The sequence below is a fragment of the Hylaeus volcanicus genome, chromosome 3 (assembly GCF_026283585.1).
Source record: "Hylaeus volcanicus isolate JK05 chromosome 3, UHH_iyHylVolc1.0_haploid, whole genome shotgun sequence".
NCBI lineage: Eukaryota > Metazoa > Arthropoda > Insecta > Hymenoptera > Colletidae > Hylaeus > Hylaeus volcanicus.
In genome coordinates this window covers 1,984,407-2,002,311 of record NC_071978.1, presented here as the reverse complement: position 1 = coordinate 2,002,311, position 17,905 = coordinate 1,984,407, and the positions used below count along the sequence as shown (strand labels likewise).

General features: G+C 38.7%; 1 protein-coding gene and 1 non-coding gene across 12 annotated transcripts in view; both read left to right on the top strand.

Annotated features, from left to right (window-relative positions):
* LOC128874404 (NAD kinase-like) overlaps positions 1–17,902 on the top strand; it is a 26,872-nt gene extending 8,970 nt beyond the window's left edge. For 3 of the 11 annotated variants that reach the window (XM_054119178.1, XM_054119176.1, XM_054119179.1), the window contains 7 exons: positions 9,568–9,651; positions 12,553–12,682; positions 13,473–13,598; positions 13,729–13,900; positions 14,663–15,015; positions 15,915–15,997; positions 16,416–17,902. In XM_054119178.1, the coding sequence (XP_053975153.1) occupies positions 9,568–9,651; positions 12,553–12,682; positions 13,473–13,598; positions 13,729–13,900; positions 14,663–15,015; positions 15,915–15,997; positions 16,416–16,608 (1,141 nt within the window). In that variant the 3' untranslated portion in view covers positions 16,609–17,902. Of the gene's footprint in view, positions 1–583; positions 881–1,842; positions 2,278–5,682; positions 5,825–7,243; positions 8,593–9,567; positions 9,652–10,448; positions 10,543–12,552; positions 12,683–13,472; positions 13,599–13,728; positions 13,901–14,662; positions 15,016–15,771; positions 15,855–15,914; positions 15,998–16,415 lie in introns of those variants that run through there. The other 8 variants (XM_054119172.1, XM_054119175.1, XM_054119174.1 and 5 more) reach the window with 8 other exon arrangements.
* Positions 4,182–4,253, top strand: Trnae-cuc (transfer RNA glutamic acid (anticodon CUC)). The gene has a single exon. It is a non-coding gene; the product is annotated as a tRNA-Glu (tRNA).
* Positions 17,903–17,905: the final 3 nt, after the last annotated feature.

Sequence of the window (17,905 nt, the reverse complement as noted above, 5' to 3'; positions counted from 1 at the left end):
TTTGAAACAAATCAGACTTATGAATTCTTAAATAAAGCAATATTTTGCGGAAAATGATGTAGTGTTTGGAAAATATTGAATAGTGTCGAAATTGTGCCATTCTGAATGGTAGTCTTTTTGTTTACTTCATAGTGCCGTCAAAAATAATGCTTGATATTTAAAAAATTTTCTTCATTCGGCAAATCACAATAAAATATTACACTAACGTACATAACGCGAGTAAGGTTTACAGAATACCTTCGAAACTGTATACTTTGGTTCTAAATAACTGTCATTACATGGTCTTCAGCAATAACTCGAATTATGTTGTTATATCCATTATGAAGTTGCATAACGCACAGCGAAAAACGCCAAACAAGCAGTTTTTGTTGAGTCATAACTGATCATACATCGAAATCTGCATCTAGCAGAACGTTTTAGACGACATGCAGCATGTTGACGGCTATGGCTGAATGCCTCCAACAGTGCTAACTCGACACTTTTTTTATCGCGTATGTACGTATGTACATGAGATAGTACGTGAAACGTGGTGGGGCGAGACACGAGTTAGAAAGCCCTAAGTGCCTTTCAGAGACCGCCGCTGGTAAAGTCGCTCTTCAGTGAACTCTGAGCGGTCGTCGATCGCGGTACTCTCGTCACCGTTGTCGTTCGTTCGCACAAGATTCCGGTTCCGAAGCCTCGTTTCTAAACCGTTCGTGCGTTTTCTGCAATCGATTTCTCGCTAAAAAGGTCTCCCCATGGGACATCGCGACACATTTGCGAGCAGTTCTGTAAGTCGGAACACCGTATCGACGCATAGTAATTAGAACACCTTGAAAAACGTTTTCCTCGTAAATGATTTTTCGGTCGCTACGTTACCTTTAACTAGAATTTCGTCCTTGTAAGTACGCTTTCTCTTTTAAAAATAGTTCGACGCGATTTCGCGGTTAAACGACTTGTCGTCGTACAACTCTGCGAATCCGTTCGTTGTAAACACGATAAAGAACTTGTCACTTTCCGTAGAATTAACGTATTGTTGCACAGACTTATCGCGGATCGTTTCGATAGACGTCGTTTTCAAGTCGTTGTTGATGCGACGATTAATTGCAATTTCAATTCAGAGTTGACCCCAACCGATGGCAAGGCGTCGTTGTAATTTGAAATTATAATACGTTTATGAGAGCGGATATTCGCTCGACTTAAAACTGACGTTGACCATTGTGCAGATGTAGTCGTAAATTCACGGTGTGTTTGTTGCGTTGTTTCTGACGCTCTCCACGTGTCGTTATATTGAAATGTCTGAACGTTTGGAAACGAAGCGATAAAAATACTGTATAATTTAGTGCGATGTATAGAGCTAACGTTCGTCGAATGATAAGACTACATACACATGAGAAACAATTTCGATAAGGAATGATCAGTCGCTACGGTTGTTACGAAGTGAAATTGTCGAAGTGTGCGAATGAAGTAGGTCGTAAGCCTGCGCTAAATTCAAATAGTATCAACTCGACCTACCCGTTTCGAAGCAACTTCGTTAGAAAATTCAATTTTTGTATAGATATCCTCGCAACAAGAAGCAATTTTCTCCCGATTTACAACGATAATAAAATTGTCTAAATTTCTCAACTCGATAGTTGTAATACACTCGATACACTCGATAGTTGTCACTCGAAATTACAGAGTTAACGGTTCGAAGGCGAACGAAATTTGACGTACAAGTAAAGATCGTCGCCTCTCGGTTGCCACTCGAATTGCCGCGTAAAACTCAGTGGCGACTGAGAGTCGCCCCTCGAGTGCAAAGGGTTAATAATTCGAGGAACGATGCTTCGATCATTTCATGTTGAAATCGTCGACGGATTTTAGGATTGCGTTTCTGCAGAACGACGAACGCTGAGACGAGAGACTTTGGAAAAGGTTATCATCGATAGATGTTTGTAACTTTCGAAGCGTTGAACATGCGTGCGGCTTTGTCGAAAGTTCGTTACATCGAGCGCGTGTTTCGTCGAAGGATCTTGTTGTCGTAAAGCCGGTGGGAACGAATCGTCGAAAATGTGTAACACGGTCAGCGGGTTTGCGGAACCTTGTTGAAACAATTCAAAAAGGGGATGATCAACGGATGATGGAAATGGTGAGGGAAAAACCGCGACGACGAAGCGTGAGCGAAATGCTTGACTGGAGGTGCATCGCCAGGAATAAAGGAAGCATTAGCATTGAGGATGCCTGTACAGATGTGCCCTTCCTCGAGGATTACGACAAGGACCCGGAAATGCGCCGCAGGAAGCGTTCCGGCACTTGGCCGTGAGTAACGACTTTGCACCATTTTGAAAAGTGGAAAAAATAAATATTATACGATCGTGAAACGAAAGTTCGTCGGACTTTCCAGACCATTAGCGCACGTTTATTGTCTCACACACGTTAATTTTAAACTTCAAGGAAGACTCTCTTCGAATCGGAAGGGATAATATCCTCTTCGATATGAATACATTTATTTAGTAGTCTTGATATTGCTCCAAATGTTGCGAATATTTAAAAAGTAACAAATGTACGAATTATGACGAATGAAACTTTTCGTCGAACGAGCACAATCAAAAATTGTTTAAAAAGAATTAAGAAATATTTTATGTATGATTGATAACAGCGATGAAATCATTGCGAGCCATTCCACGTTGAATCGAAAAACGAATGGTCCAACATTTCGGATTTGGTACAAACTACACTATGTCGTTTATTAAAACGTATTTTGAAGGATCTTTCAGCATCGCAAACATCATATAGCTATTTCGAAAATAGTCCTTCATTTTCTTACTTCACCATCTTTTTCTTATAACTGTTCTAAGCGCCGTATTTGAAACGGAGATAAAAATCTAAAAAAAAATTGAAAATATGCTTAGCAATTTAAAATATGCCAAAGTATGCTTTGAAATTGACGAAATAAAAATTATTTAAAGATAGCGCAGTCCCGCCCGTGCAATATAAGGAATTATTGCAATATGACCATATCGTAATAACTAAATATAATTTTGAAATGTCAAGAAATGGAAATCTTGTCTCGTTCGTCGTCTTCAATTAGCAGTGTTCAAAAATGAGGTCAGTCTGAAATTGTCCAAATGAAAATGATTTAAAGACAGTGCGGTCTTGTCCATGCAATACTAAGAACCAGATGACTAATACCTACCATTGTTATGCAGGGTATGCGACTTCTGCAAGGTCTTACACAAGAATTAACGGTAACCATTTGCAATAAATATTCGAAATTCAATGCTTGTCAACGGAACGTAGTACTGGAAGCATTCTAGTTGACACTGTTCAATGGGAACGATGAAAAGGTGTCAAGTATTCATCTCTTCAAATAGGATAAGACATAAGAAGATTAATAATAGTTTACCGCAATCGTTTGTATTTAATTCAACAAATAACCCAATGTTATATTCAACTTGTTCAGAATTTTTAGTTTCCGACTTTTAGCTCCAAGAATAGGTTTCAGTCCACAATTGGACATTATTTGTAGAAACTTCAATTGCATAGACTCGGCTGTATATTACTCGAACGGGATCATGTTTTTTCAGAAAGTATTCATTTGTTAAATTTCAAAGTGACGGCATTTATGAAAATTAATAATTAAAAGAACACGTAGAAATTTTTGTTGCCTTTTAAATTTGTTGCTCAAGCAACAATGTGATATTTATTTAGAACTAGGCTGAGTACCATAACCATTTCAAGGCAAAATGAGTATGTAAACTACAGATTAGCGTCTCCGTGGCACAGTTGTTTCCTGTGGCATTACTAGTTTGCGTGTTTGCTATCCGCTGAATCATTTTTTTTTTTTTTTGTACATTAATATCTTTGGCACAAGCTCCCAAAAATTCATTCTCGTTCGATTCTCAGTACAGCAGTTACGATATTTGTTTGAACCTGTGTCACTATTTTTCAGTACTATAAAAGTCCGAAATATTGCTTGACTTAACATCCGATTTAGAAATCATAAAATATTCCACCGTTCTCTTTATTCAGGCCATTGTTTATTGAAATTATAATTTTGTTCGCGGTACCTGTATTCTCATGACCAGATGAAAATGTATTGCAAAAGTTCTCTCTTCGTATTTAAGTCGACATGGTTTGGTATTAGAAACAATTCTTTGTTGCTAAATTATTGTGTACATTTAATGAATTGTTTTACATTCGATAGCTAACTTGTCGTCAAGTCCGGTATGGTCTAGTGGCTAGGATACCTGGCTCTCACCCAGGAGGCTCGGGTTCGATTCCCGGTACCGGAATTTCTTTTTTTTTTCTTTAATAGCTTCAGTTTTTGTATGCAAAGATTATACCTGGTTAAGGAGGCCAAAACTATTAAAACTATCATTAAATCAAATTTTATTTCGACGAGTTATTTGTTGGTTAGCGAAAAAAAAAAATTTGTCCCAAGTCGAGATACAGACATGAAACTCTGCACGAATTGTTTTTTTTTTTTCGTTAATTTACCAAATGACTCGTAATTCGAATTTGGTTTGTTTAGGGACACCGTTGATCTCTTTATTCGACTATACAATTTCTAAAAGAATTTAACAATTAAAAAGAAACCAAATTTTGTACTCAGTTTATTAGAATTACTACAATGTAAATTCTTTTCAATGTAAATTTCGCTAAGTAATAGCGGAGTACGCTCTTAATGAAATGAAAAGTAAGTCGGTCGAACGAAGCTATAGCGAAACCAGTATACGGTCGTTCAATTTCGTAATTAAACTGGAACCCCGTAATCCGATTCCAATTCGTGCGAAACTTGAGCAAAGTCGTTTGCTTGCTCAACATTCCTACTACTCGGGGTCGCATCGTGCCAGTATAAGCTGATAATCTGTTGCTGGTGTGCTGAGTAGGCCAACGATTTAACAACTGTCAGGCGTTATAGTTGAAGTTTACTCGTCGATATAATAACAGTCGAGCATCGATTATTTACATAGTTATCGAAGAATAACAATCGATAACGCGTGCGGTACGTGTTGTCTCAAGCATTTTTTTTATTTCAGAAATAAATATTGGGTTGTCCAGAAAGTCCATGCCGACTTTTTGTTGGCGGTGTAGGTTTAAATATATCGAAATGGTTGAAAACGAATAACATATATCCATCCCTTAAAAGGTGGAAAGGTTGTGAAACGAAATGGTACCTATGCAATTCAATAAATATATATAAAAATTCAAATATGCCTTTGCATTTTTCTTAAAACTTGCCGCGAACTTTCTGGACGACCCAATAATATAAACACACTTTAATAATAATGATTCACCATTGAACAAGTAAATTCCTAACTTTCCGTGCATCTTAAAAACTTTGGCTACTGTCATCATAGCTTCACAACATAGCTTCAGTCATCCAGTTAATTTTATAAACAGTCACGACGATAACGTTAATATTTATTATAATACAATTTTGTTTTTTATGAATATATAATAATTTTCCTAATACTTCACAACAAGATACACGTAAACCTGTTTACAATGCGTAACAGCAATGTATGTTTTCATCAGTTTCGATTCATTGCCGCGTCCAAAAGCGAAGTTGCGTAAAAGAAGTTAAATAAAATGAGTAGAAAATAGACGTTGTCTCACGCGCAACAGAATTGATTGGTCGTCTCTAACAGAGCATGCGTGCAGTGCATTGGGCGTCGCGACGCCAGCGTCGACCCGTCCACGGTATCCTCGAGTTTCTTTTGCAATACCTCAGTGCAGACGCGTGTCTTCCTCCCGGTCGATTAGTGGACTCGTAGTCTCGTTCTTCGAACCCCGTACACGTTCTCGACGCTCCGATAAATCCCTTTCGGCGGTTGGTGCACATGGACGAGGCTGAATTAAGGTAGGGCACGTGTTTGTTACGAGCCCTGAGCCCCTAACCTAAATTTTCGATCGTAACATGTGCTACGATAACCAAATCGCAAAGTGTATTTGAACAGTAGTGAACCATTTACATAACGCGTTTGTGAAACAAGTAGAAACGTACGAAAAAAAAACGAAATGCTAAAAAATTGACGACATCGCGACACGAATTCTGTCCACGGTAGGCAGGTACCCTTCCCCGTTGTCGAATCTTATCAATTATAAATATCTCTCGAATACACCCCGAGGGATAGTCGATTACTGCAAGGCTGTCACTAATTGTGGCCTGCGCTAACCACAAATTACATACGCACCGACGATGGAAAATATTTGCAACAAACGTCTTCGTCGGGTGATATATCAAGACGCTTAAGACTAATGCACCGCAATGATCGTTTATACAGCACACATTTTTGCGAAACAAAACACGTTTGTCCTAGTTTGCGGCTCATAATATTTGGAAAGACCCCGTTATCGGATGCGTGTGACTTTTAGGTTGGTGGTAAACATCGCTGTGTGCGTGGGCGTCGCACATCAATGTTTACACGCACGTGTGCAAAGAGGCCGGTACCTGCTCGAATCACGAACGCTTCAGTGGGAGCGTTTTTTGTTGCTCCTTTCTTTGAGAGCGAGAACGCGTTCACCTTTCGCTGTACATTCCATTTGACTCGGCTTTTGCTCACAGCCTCCGATGGGCCAGGGGGCTCCCGTAGGCTTCGCACATGGCGCCCCCGTTACTACGTCCGTTGGAATTTCAGAAATTCCACGTCGATGCAATCGATTACCGAACCGGACGTACGGATCGTTTTCTCCTTTCCAGATTCGATCGAGAGCCTCGAGGGGTCAGGGAAGAAAATCGTCGGTGGGTTTTGCAAGCTTTCCAGCCAACGATAATCTGGGCCACCGATTAGCTACGCGCGACTTTTCGCAAATAACGCCACCCTCCTTACCAACGATTCGTTATATCTTTTCGTTAAATCTCTCCCTGTCTTTCTCCGTGTTTCCCAATCAATCGAGAGAAAGTCTGTCGGTAGTCGAACCGAGCGAAACCAGAAGGAAAAGTTACCTAATGGATTTGGAAACATTGTCAAAGTATCCATAAGATTTCCATTCGTAAGCTCGTGGAAACGTTTTCAATTTTCGTTTTGTCTTCCACAACCGACGCGTATACGCTTGTATCGAATGACACACTTGTGCAGGCACATACGTATAATTAACTGACACACCGGTAGATTTATCGCGCGATAAGATGCGACATCATCGACTATTATTACATAATAATAAGATAGAGTTAGTATCGACAAGAACCGTGGAGTTTACGATATACCGACGGTTCTGTTGAAAGAATCCCATAATTGTTGGCTACCTCCGGTCTGATCGTCATTCTGCGTGCAGCCACCTCACGATTCGGTCCTTTCTAGAGGCTACTCCATGTAAAATATGTGCGACTAAAACGCTTCGCTGATCGCGACGAATAGAGAATATTTCCGTTGCGTGTAAGCATTGAACGAGAAACGAGGTGAAAGTTTGGTGCGTGAAACAGTGAATTTCTTTGAAAACTTCCGAATCATCCAGACCGGACAAAGGTTCATTGCGTGTCTACGATCGTCCGCCGAGACCGCGCGTTCGTTCACAGCATAAACAACACGACTAACACGTGAATTATGTTCGTTGCATCGTGCATTCTTTCAAGTGTGACTAGCCGACGGGGAGTTCAAGGTTAACGTATCGATGCTTCGAAATGTTCCCTCGTTATGGAACGTGATCTGTTTCTGCGTGACAATCGATGAAGACGTCAGAGATCATCGACGCGATCGCCACCGACAACTTAAAGGTTAATTCGAAGAATGTTGTTCCTTTAACTGGAAATATAACGTGATTGTGGTACTCTTTGTTAGAAACAGCAAGACTGGATCTAATTTAACACTTAACGCGTAGGCATTGGAAGTTATGCCAAGTAAATTCTAATTTAGTACCATTGGAACTGTCAAGAAAAAGATAGTTTGTCCTTGAAACCGTATCTTACTATTTCTTGATAACTAGATTGGTCAAAGGCCAACGTTGATTTCACGTGGATCAACCGTTGTGTATTAACGATGAATTTTACAAAAAGAATACATGCTCGCGTTTCGAGAATCTTCGTGTCCCCACTGGACGGTATTTGATCGCACGATAGAGTTTTTATGTAACTCGAGATTACAGAGTCAGCTACACAGACAACGGTTAGGAGAGTATCGTGAAAAAAACGCTGCCACTGTTGACTCGTGAACGTAGCGTGATACAGTGATAGTGCCACTACCCTGAATGCTAGTTCGTTCATCGTTGTTTACAACGTACTCGATCGGTGGTAAAGTCGAGCGACGGAACTCGGTCGGTAATCGATTCGGTGCGATCGAAAAATTGAAACGAATCCTTAATGGGAATCGTTATACACGATTGCGCAACTACTGCCAAAGTTGGAAGTAATTAACATAGTTGTACCTTGGACAACCCGACGGAATGTTGCAAAGCAAATGTCTTTCGTAACAGCCGTCTGAAGTTCGAAGAAAACTTTTTTCGACATTTCCCGAAGAGCTCGCGGTTAAATTGCTCGCGTTTTATCGGTGAAAAAATGACGGACCAAATGTCGCCTTTGCTGGAGATTCGAAGCAACGGACACCTAGATGTCAATTTCGATGTCGTTGATTCGCTGGGAAAGAGATCGATCGACGCATCGATGGAAAATGTTCCACGGAATAGAGTGCTCAGGTAGCAATCTTTTTTTTCCTCGAAATGAGAATCGGTTTTAAATTCCGAAAGAGGGGTAACGATACGAGCGTAGAATGAAAACGTGATCATTGTTCGTAATTAAGATATACAATAGCGCGTACGTCTCGAAGTTGCGTGTTATCGGTGCACGATTAATCCAGAAGTTACATACAATTGCGATAACCGTTCGCAAATATTCTGTAACCGTACAGAATTGCCATTTATATTTCAGCCGATTATAATTGTTATTAGTTTCGTTAAACTATCACCCGCTGTCGTACGTCAAAGAAAACGAGAAGGGTCTGTGCGTATGACCACATCATGTTCACGTGTATGACACACGTCATAGAATGGCTTAAGTCATTTGTGTGCATGTGTATTCAACTAATTTCATATAAAGTTTCTTTCAATGCGAATGATGGGTTCATCTTGTCGGTCTTGTAAAAAATGTCTTACGCTTATTTTGTAAAATATTACGTACGTTAATGGTAGTCGGTTATTTTCTTGAATACGTTCGCTTTGCTTCGTTTGATCGATGTATTTTGCTCGTAAATCATGGTAGTAGGTAATGAATCACAATTGGCTAGCGCTCGCGTTAAAAAAATTATGACCAATCTGTGACAGCCCGACGTCGTTTCACCACGGATCCTTCAGTCACTTTGCGAGATGCCGACGTAATTGCTTGTACAGTGTATTACAAATTGATTCGCATGCGCTATTATGTCTCGGAGTACTCGCATGAATAAGTACTACGTGCAGTTTGTTCTTTTTTTTTTTTTTTTTAATATATGTGTCACTACAGTGACCACGATACATCGAATCTTCTTCTATTTCCGCTTGTCTGTTGCGTTCTAAAACAGAGAATGATACGATAACAAAGTTCAGGGACAAGTGTACTTTATCTCACGGAGCAACGTGGCGAGATACTCAATTAACTCAATCATTTCACTAATAATTGTATATTTTTGTTCCCAGGAGAACGAGAAGTCTGAATGCGCCGAGTCCTATTCAACAGTTCGGCCCATGCGGGCGTATTATGAAAAACTCCGCAATGGTCATGTAAGTAGATCTACATTTCTGCAGTTTCGTTGATCGTCACGTTTGTTACCATTACGGTGACCAAGGGTAGGACTACATGTCGAATAAATGTATATTCGAATAGTAGTTTTAAAAATGTGAGATTTTCAATTCGTGAGTTTTGCAATAAATTATGTAACCTTATAATCTCACGAAGTTCAACGAGGCTCACCCTAAAATTAGTAAACAAAGTGTGACGCATCAAAATATTATTTATTCTTCGCGGCATGTTACATTTACATAAAAAACAATGATTGTTATATGTGCATACTAATTACTAATGCCATAAGTAAACATAAGTTACATCATTTATTCATAGATTAGAGAACCTTGGATACGTGTACAAATAGGTGTAATAATAAATTTCATTGAACAATAAACTTATATCAGCACTCTCGTGGAATGCAAAAATTATTAACGATAAACTACCAAAACTTGTTAGATCAAGAAAAAGTGTTAGATAATTGTGCGTTGTATACTTACTATACTTAAAGTGCGTTTTTATTTTGATTACACAGAACAAAAATAATTGATAAAAATAATCGAAACAATGGTTGCTTTCGCCAACCTAAAATCGTTGTGTATCAAATTAATTAACTGAAAATGAATCTTTGGCATAAGCATTCAATTGTCTACCGTTACGAAGTGTATGAATAGTAAGTAGAATGCTTTTCTTTCGTTACTTAAACGAAAACATTGGTAGAAGTAATTTTGTAAATTATTCCAATAAAACGGATAGCGTTCGTATGATCATGTTGTGCGCTTGCGCGTCGTCCGATTGTTTACCGTTAAAAAACGTAGTGCGGTGTTCGGTCCACGTTCAGTACGAGCGCGACTCTCAATCCGGTATCACGTCATGGTTGGAACTGTCAGGTAGGTTCTTCATGGAACCATAGAAATTGTATCAAGTTTACAGTTCATAAGAAATCCGTACTTATTAACAGTCATATAATGTTACTTTTCAAATATTAAAATTTAATATAATAATAACCATAATTAGAAAAACAACAATAGCAATAATAATAATAGTATACTGATAACTAAAACAACAAAAATAATTGAAATACTACGTTTGTATCATTATAGGCAGACATTAATATTGACTATTCCCAATTCTGGAACACTTGTACATTATATAATATTCTGTGTTTATGGATACACTGGATTAAATTTGACGACAAATATTTTTTCTACGACATTCGTTGTTTGGTGTTTTTTTTTCTAATACAGTATAGAAGTTACTTAAAAAAGTAGAAATGTTGAAGTTGAAGTTATTCATGAAAGCAAGAATGTCTTATCATAACGGGATACTTCAAAGAAAATACAAAGTTAAAATTATATTCCTGAATGCTAATATTTACAATGGTTTTTATTTGCCTATTTCTAGTGTAAAAATTTGGCGTAAAGAATAAATATAATTTTTCAACAGTATAAATATATTTTAGTTTTTTATAATTATAATTACTGTCAATAATAAAAAGAAAAAAAAATAGATAATAACAAAAAAAAATCGTCCCTGAAGAGGTTAATTATACACAATAAGGTGTTCAAAGATGTATTTAGATTGACGTATTTCGTTAACCCATGCGTCATAAAAAATCAACCACTGTCGTAAAAATCAAGATTCAGCGATAGACTAGTAGGAAATCGAAGTACGAATGACATACAAGTTTTTTTATAGATATTTTCTTTTTTGACCGTTAAGAAGTGACTTGTCATACTCTATCGAACCTGACTCCTCGTCGGAAAGGAAGCGGAAATCAGTGTTACGCTTGAAGCAGTATAACTGTGATTATAACCAATAATAACCATCACTTAATAAGATACAGTACTGTTTACACAAGGAAAATTCTGCACTAATTAATGCTCAAACTTTTCCAGAGCTTTCAAGTTCATAATACGACGCGTTTATTAATGAATATTTACAAAGTGTTTATTCAAATGTAAACATATTTCAATGTAACGTACGCACTTTCGCCGGTACTAAAATAGTTCTAAAAAACGAAATTCGGGTTCCAGAAGTGATTAGTGTAAATTCTGAAGATTATAAGCTAATGAAAAGAATGCAAATGCCGCTTAAAGATCACCCCTGTGTTCATACCTAAGCTATGCATCATTAATCTTTTCGCACCTTTGATCTCGGCGACCCTAATACAATGATAAGCATTATGATCAACGCCCTCTGCATGCAAATGAGCGCGTACCTATCCACGGAAGCCCGCTCGGTGCTTTTATTAATATTAAATAGCTCGATTAACAATCATTTTACTTTGGAATACATATACCTCCAGGAATCTATCACAAAATTATATAAGCAACAAGAAACGTTTTCGTAGTCTTTAACAGACTGCATATCTAGGCATATCTAGGCACTTCATGTTGTATGTACTAGATTGTTACGCATAGAGTTCAATTAGAGATGGCCAGAATCCTATTAGAAAAATAAACGACGAATAAGAAGAACTCTTTATTTATTCAATTAAATGGTGCTTTGTAAAACCCGATACGGTTATAAAATCCAGTATATTGTTAAGCGAATAATGGATTAAAATTAGGTTACCTTTTAATCTTTATTCGAAATTCGAATTGTTATCTACCGTACATCATCACACATACATATACTTAATAGTCTCATAATCAGTTAGTCAGTGTACGTAGATTTGATAACTACTGCTTATCTGCGTACTGGAGCCCTTCTGAAATTAATCCTCAATTTAACGTATCACAATATTGTTTGCTATATAAATTTGAACTCGACTTTTATCGTTTCGATAAAAAAAAAATTCATCCGTTAACAATTTGCGTAATTACGCACTTGTTTATCGTAAAGCTGAATACAATATCATTAAATAGTTTCAAAACTTCATGTTTGTCTTATTACAGGACCATACAAGACCCTGCCTCTCAGAGGCTGACGTGGTACAAGCCGCCTCTCACTGTCCTGGTCATCAAGAAAGTCCGTGATTCTTCGGTGTTGCCTCCGTTCGTCCAGTTAGTCACCTGGCTAATAGAAGTAAGTATTATTGCCATCTGATATTTGTCCTTCGAATTAACACTTGTCTTCCATGAATTCATTGGAACTTTGAAAAACCATTTCACGCTTGAATATTTACTTACGAAGTGCCTTCTTCAGCTGCGGAGTATTATATTTCGAGTTTAATTATTAACAACTTTTGTTACATCCGTTTTTGTTGTAAGAACCGCATATTAATGGTAGGTAAAACAACGTAAATTTAATTTTTCAGCGTTATATATATCTTGAATTTTAAATCGGACTGCCTTATGGATACGTTCCAAGTTTCATTATAATTGCTTCAGAAGCTTCTCCATGCTGCGGTTACAAACAGACAGATACAACTCCGTTTTATTTGTATAGATTATGCATAAATCGAGGCCGCCAGAAAGTAACAAAGAAGGAAACTGCTTCCAAGAAATCACCTCGCGTCCTTTAAGTGTCATTATATTTTTACTCTTATTATCCTCCGCTTGGTATCCTTGAGACTTACAAGTGCGATGCGATTCTTCGGTATATCGGTTCAGCGTGACTATAAAGCCATATCGAGTTGTGTAAACGATAATCTTGCATCGTATCCCTTTATAAACATTAGATAACAATGTTGTACGTGCAACGTGTAATCGTTTCACGTTTCTCTAGTTGTACACAGCAAAATCAAAGTATATGTCACTTACGATGGTTACACTTAATACGTGTTTGATTGATAATAATACGCACGCGTGATGCTACTTATCCGCGCAGCAATGCGTAGACAAAATATGAAATTTAACGTTCTACTCGTTCGCAGGAGAAACGGATGGTAGTTTTCGTCGAAGCATCTGTCTTGGAGGATTCAGCCTTAGCTAGGGACCCCAGATTCGAGGGCGTTCGAGATAGGTTGCAGACCTTCAGGGATGGTACGGATGATCTGCAGGTAATCGCTCTTTTTTCCAAGTTCTCAAACTTTGTACATATCGCACCGTTGTATTGGCTACCGTCGATATTGTTACAATAAATGTATTTACCGTTTCACGTCTGAAAGTTGATATTCATTTCTATGCAAGGATCGCATCGACTTCATCGTATGTTTGGGAGGTGATGGAACCCTCCTTTACGCAAGTTTGCTATTTCAACAATCGGTACCACCTGTAATGGCGTTTCATCTTGGTTCGTTAGGGTTCCTGACGCCCTTCGAATTCGACAATTTCCAGGAACAAGTAACAAACGTATTAGAAGGTGAGTAACTACGCTCTAATTCGATTTTCCTTGCGACTGAAACGATTGTGTGCCGCGAGTGTCTGTATCCGCGACAATCGAACGACGATACGATACTTGATTTTAACAGGTTTTGCGAGAAATCGGACAGCGCTGGCATTAAACAAAAAATCTAGAATTTTATGACTGTCGTAAATAAGTATAAATATTCTTTCTACGCAAATGTCGTGTCATTATGTTGTAATAACTAACAAGTTATTATTATTATTGACATTTTCGCTCAATTTCTTGGTCCGTTTTTAAGCGTTGCTCATGAAGCCATCAAAACACTCCTGTACCTTGTCTGTTTACTTGAAACTATCAGTAGGCTTCGATTTGTCCAAGCGTTAGCGTTTCCAGACTTTGGTTTACATTCGAGCCTTTATCGGGGATTTTACTACTTTCGCTTATCTGGTGCATTTTGCAACTCGCGAAAATCGTCTTTATATCTTCGTACAATTATAGAATCGTTGTGTGATTTTAGCCACCAAGCACCTGATTCACTCGCAATAGACGCTCGATCCTCGAGTTCTGACGATAAGGAATCACCGAAACACTATAATCACTGTGTAACCTACTGTAGAACCATGACTTACCTTTACGCGCAGATTCACCAAACTGTGTAGAGAAACGAAATAACATAAAACGAACGGTCGCTTGTATGCTCGGCATATCGCGAAATGGCCGAATACGTCCCGTTGAACGCGAAGTTATAAACTTGACGAACGTTGGCCTTCTGTTTAGGTCACGCGGCCTTGACCCTGAGGAGTCGGTTGAGATGTATCATCATGCGGAAAGGAGAGGAGGGTAAACCGGCCAAACCGCCGACAAATCTTCTGGTGCTGAACGAGGTCGTGGTTGATCGTGGCCCGTCTCCGTACCTCTCGAATATCGACCTCTTCATCGACGGCAAACACGTGACCAGCGTGCAAGGTGATGGCCTGATCGTAAGCACACCGACCGGGTCGACCGCGTATGCCGTTGCAGCCGGAGCCAGCATGATTCATCCTTCGGTACCTGCCATCATGATCACACCGATCTGCCCTCACTCCTTGTCCTTCAGACCGATCGTTGTGCCGGCCGGCGTCGAGCTGAAGGTATTTCCGAATTTTTTTACGCTACACCGACGTCATTACTTTTTATAGTCGTCGACAGGTCCGTCGGGGTAACGTTGACAGAGAAACGTTCCTTTCTGTACCCAAATAGAAAAAAGTTCAACTGGACCTTTGTCATGTGGTTACAAAAAGATGATCTTATACAAAAATTATGCGTATAATGTATTAGAATCGACTAGTTGTTAATTACCGGAGTAATTAGCGTGCGTCGAATAACGTGAAATTAGTATGACGCAGTATTTCCGTCTGGGTCAATAGAGGCTCTTATTGTGGTGACGTCAAGATTTCTAGTTCGTTGTGTTGCTCCGTAGAAGGAAACTTGGTCTCAGTGGACATCGTCAGCATTCCCAGACAATGTGCTGCCCCTTGCCATTTTCAACAAACTCGATACGTTTGTAAAAGCGTTACGGGCATTCCGTGTAATGATAAGACGAATACGGAAGAAGCTTCGCGTTTGTGACGATAGTACTCTTTAATAGGTTGTCGCGAAGCTATTTCTGCCATTTCCAAAAACCGCTAACGTTTAGATAACTAGCTTATTCGCTTTTACTGTATGGCACACTGATCTCCGATACGTGGAAAAGCAAACGTCACGAAGCGATAACCTAAACTTCGGACGTATATGACGACCTAACAGAGAGTACTATAGATCGATCTTGACGTAAGCGATGTACACCGACCTTACAAATTCTTGGTGGTGCTAACGATTTAATTATAACTTGTTACTTTCTATCATAGATTTCTGTTTCACCCGATAGCAGAAGCACCTCCTGGGTGTCCTTCGACGGTAGAAATAGACAGGAGCTCTTCCACGGCGACAGGTAAAAGTTAATCGTTCGTTAGATCTGTCTAATCGTTTGCGTTTTTCGCTATTATTTCAGATAATGGCAAACAGCAAGGCCCGCAGCACAGCTTACGTCTCCTTTGATGGTCGCAATCAGCAAGAGCTACGCGTCGGGGACAGGTCTGTCCTGTTATTTCGTAAAAGACTTTCGTCTCCTCTTTCTACATTCATCGCAGCTGCACGATGGTGCAACATTACGATACGTTCATTTATTTAAATTCCGTTTCTTTTCCCCCAAGTTCATTTTTATTTCTCCTTTCTTGGCTCGGTTTGTCAGCAAACATCTGTACATGTGTTAATACCGACTTTGGTATTTCTTTATCATTCCGATCGATGGTTCACAAAATGTCCGCCTCTCTAATGACGATTGGTTTAATGTAATCTCATTTCTATCCGTTCACAACATATTTTCCTAGAAACGAGACGTTGGCTGTCCTGCAAGGTGATGGTGCTTTTCGTGTTTTCATCTATTTGTCGCTATACTCGTGTAAGTTTGGTTTCGTCGAATCATCAAAGTGGAATTTTTGTCCTTTTGCAGCTTGAGGGTGACTACTTCCATATATCCAGTGCCCAGCATTTGCGCCGCCGATCAAATTACCGATTGGTTCGACTCTCTGGCCGAGTGTCTACACTGGAACGTCCGCAAAAAGCAGAAACATTTGGACGAACTAAGCGATCTGACCCACTCTTCTAGCAACGATACGTTGGACTCTCTCGATCGTGACAGCTAGGCCAGGCATACAAGTCACAACGGATTGTGGCAAAATCAGCGATGTCAGCCTAAATTCTAAAGAATCAGTGCATTTTGTTGTCGTCTTCGAGGTCTGATCTAAAAGTCAGCGACCCGTTGGAGAAACCTCACGGAAAACACGTTTTACATGCATAACCAAGCGTGGCTTGTGTTTACTCCATCATGGGAATAGGAGTGATTGACACACCTCGCTAGATAATTGTTAAAAATGCCAGAATATATGCACGTTGTCTAGACACAATAACGACATTAAATTTACGATAAACGGAGATCAAAATTCTGCAAACGGTCAAGAGTATGTAAGACGATTGCACTATGAATTCAAGAGCTGGGCAAGAAGGTCTTTGTCGATAGATGAACTATGTTGTAAGAATTCTTGCATCTTCACGGAAAATCTGCAGACGCACGTTTCTGCTCGTGATGTAAACATTTGTTTGGATAGCTAGCGATATGAATTCAGTGCATCGAAAGCACAACTAAACGATCGAGAAAAAAATTCTAGTGTTTCGCGCCAAATGCATAGGTTTACTGTTCGTGTACGTTCACGTAACGATGTTCTGTTTCGATTTCGCAAACTATGATGAACGGGTCTTTAATATTTTTGTCGAATTATTAACGACGTTAGGTGTAATTTTTCTTTCTTTCTTCGTGGTGAAACGTTTTTTAATTAAAATTAATGCATCGTTTGTTTGAAAGGATGTATCGCTCAAAAATGGGGTACAAATACAAAAGGGGTATTAATAATTAAAATGCTAAAAAAAATGTAGAATAAAGTTCCTGCCGTAAAGTGACATGATCTTCTTGATTACGATTACGAAATATGTCAGTACAATTGAAACATCGATTACATTTCAATTTTTATAAGAAGAACGGGAAAAGCAACATCCGTAATATCGTATGTTACCGGGAAATCGTAATAACAAATTGTGTCAAGGAGAAAAATTGTAAAGACAATGGAAACGTTCCACGTTAAGCGGTTATATTTATTTTATCCACGTATGTCTTTCTCGATGCATTTTAAACCACCAATTTAAAAGAATTTTATCCTTTATACATGGATATAAATTCTGTTCGGTTTCTCAGACCAATTTACTAATTATAATGAGTAAAGCACACAGGCTCTAATCAACTATTAATAGAAAATACAAATTGTTGTTGGTAATTTCCACGTTTTGACACCGAAAATGGTCTAATTGTGGATCATTCTGTTGTAAATGTTGATTGTACTTTCCTATAAATGAGAATTTTTAATAAAATCATTTTTGTACAAAGTTTTA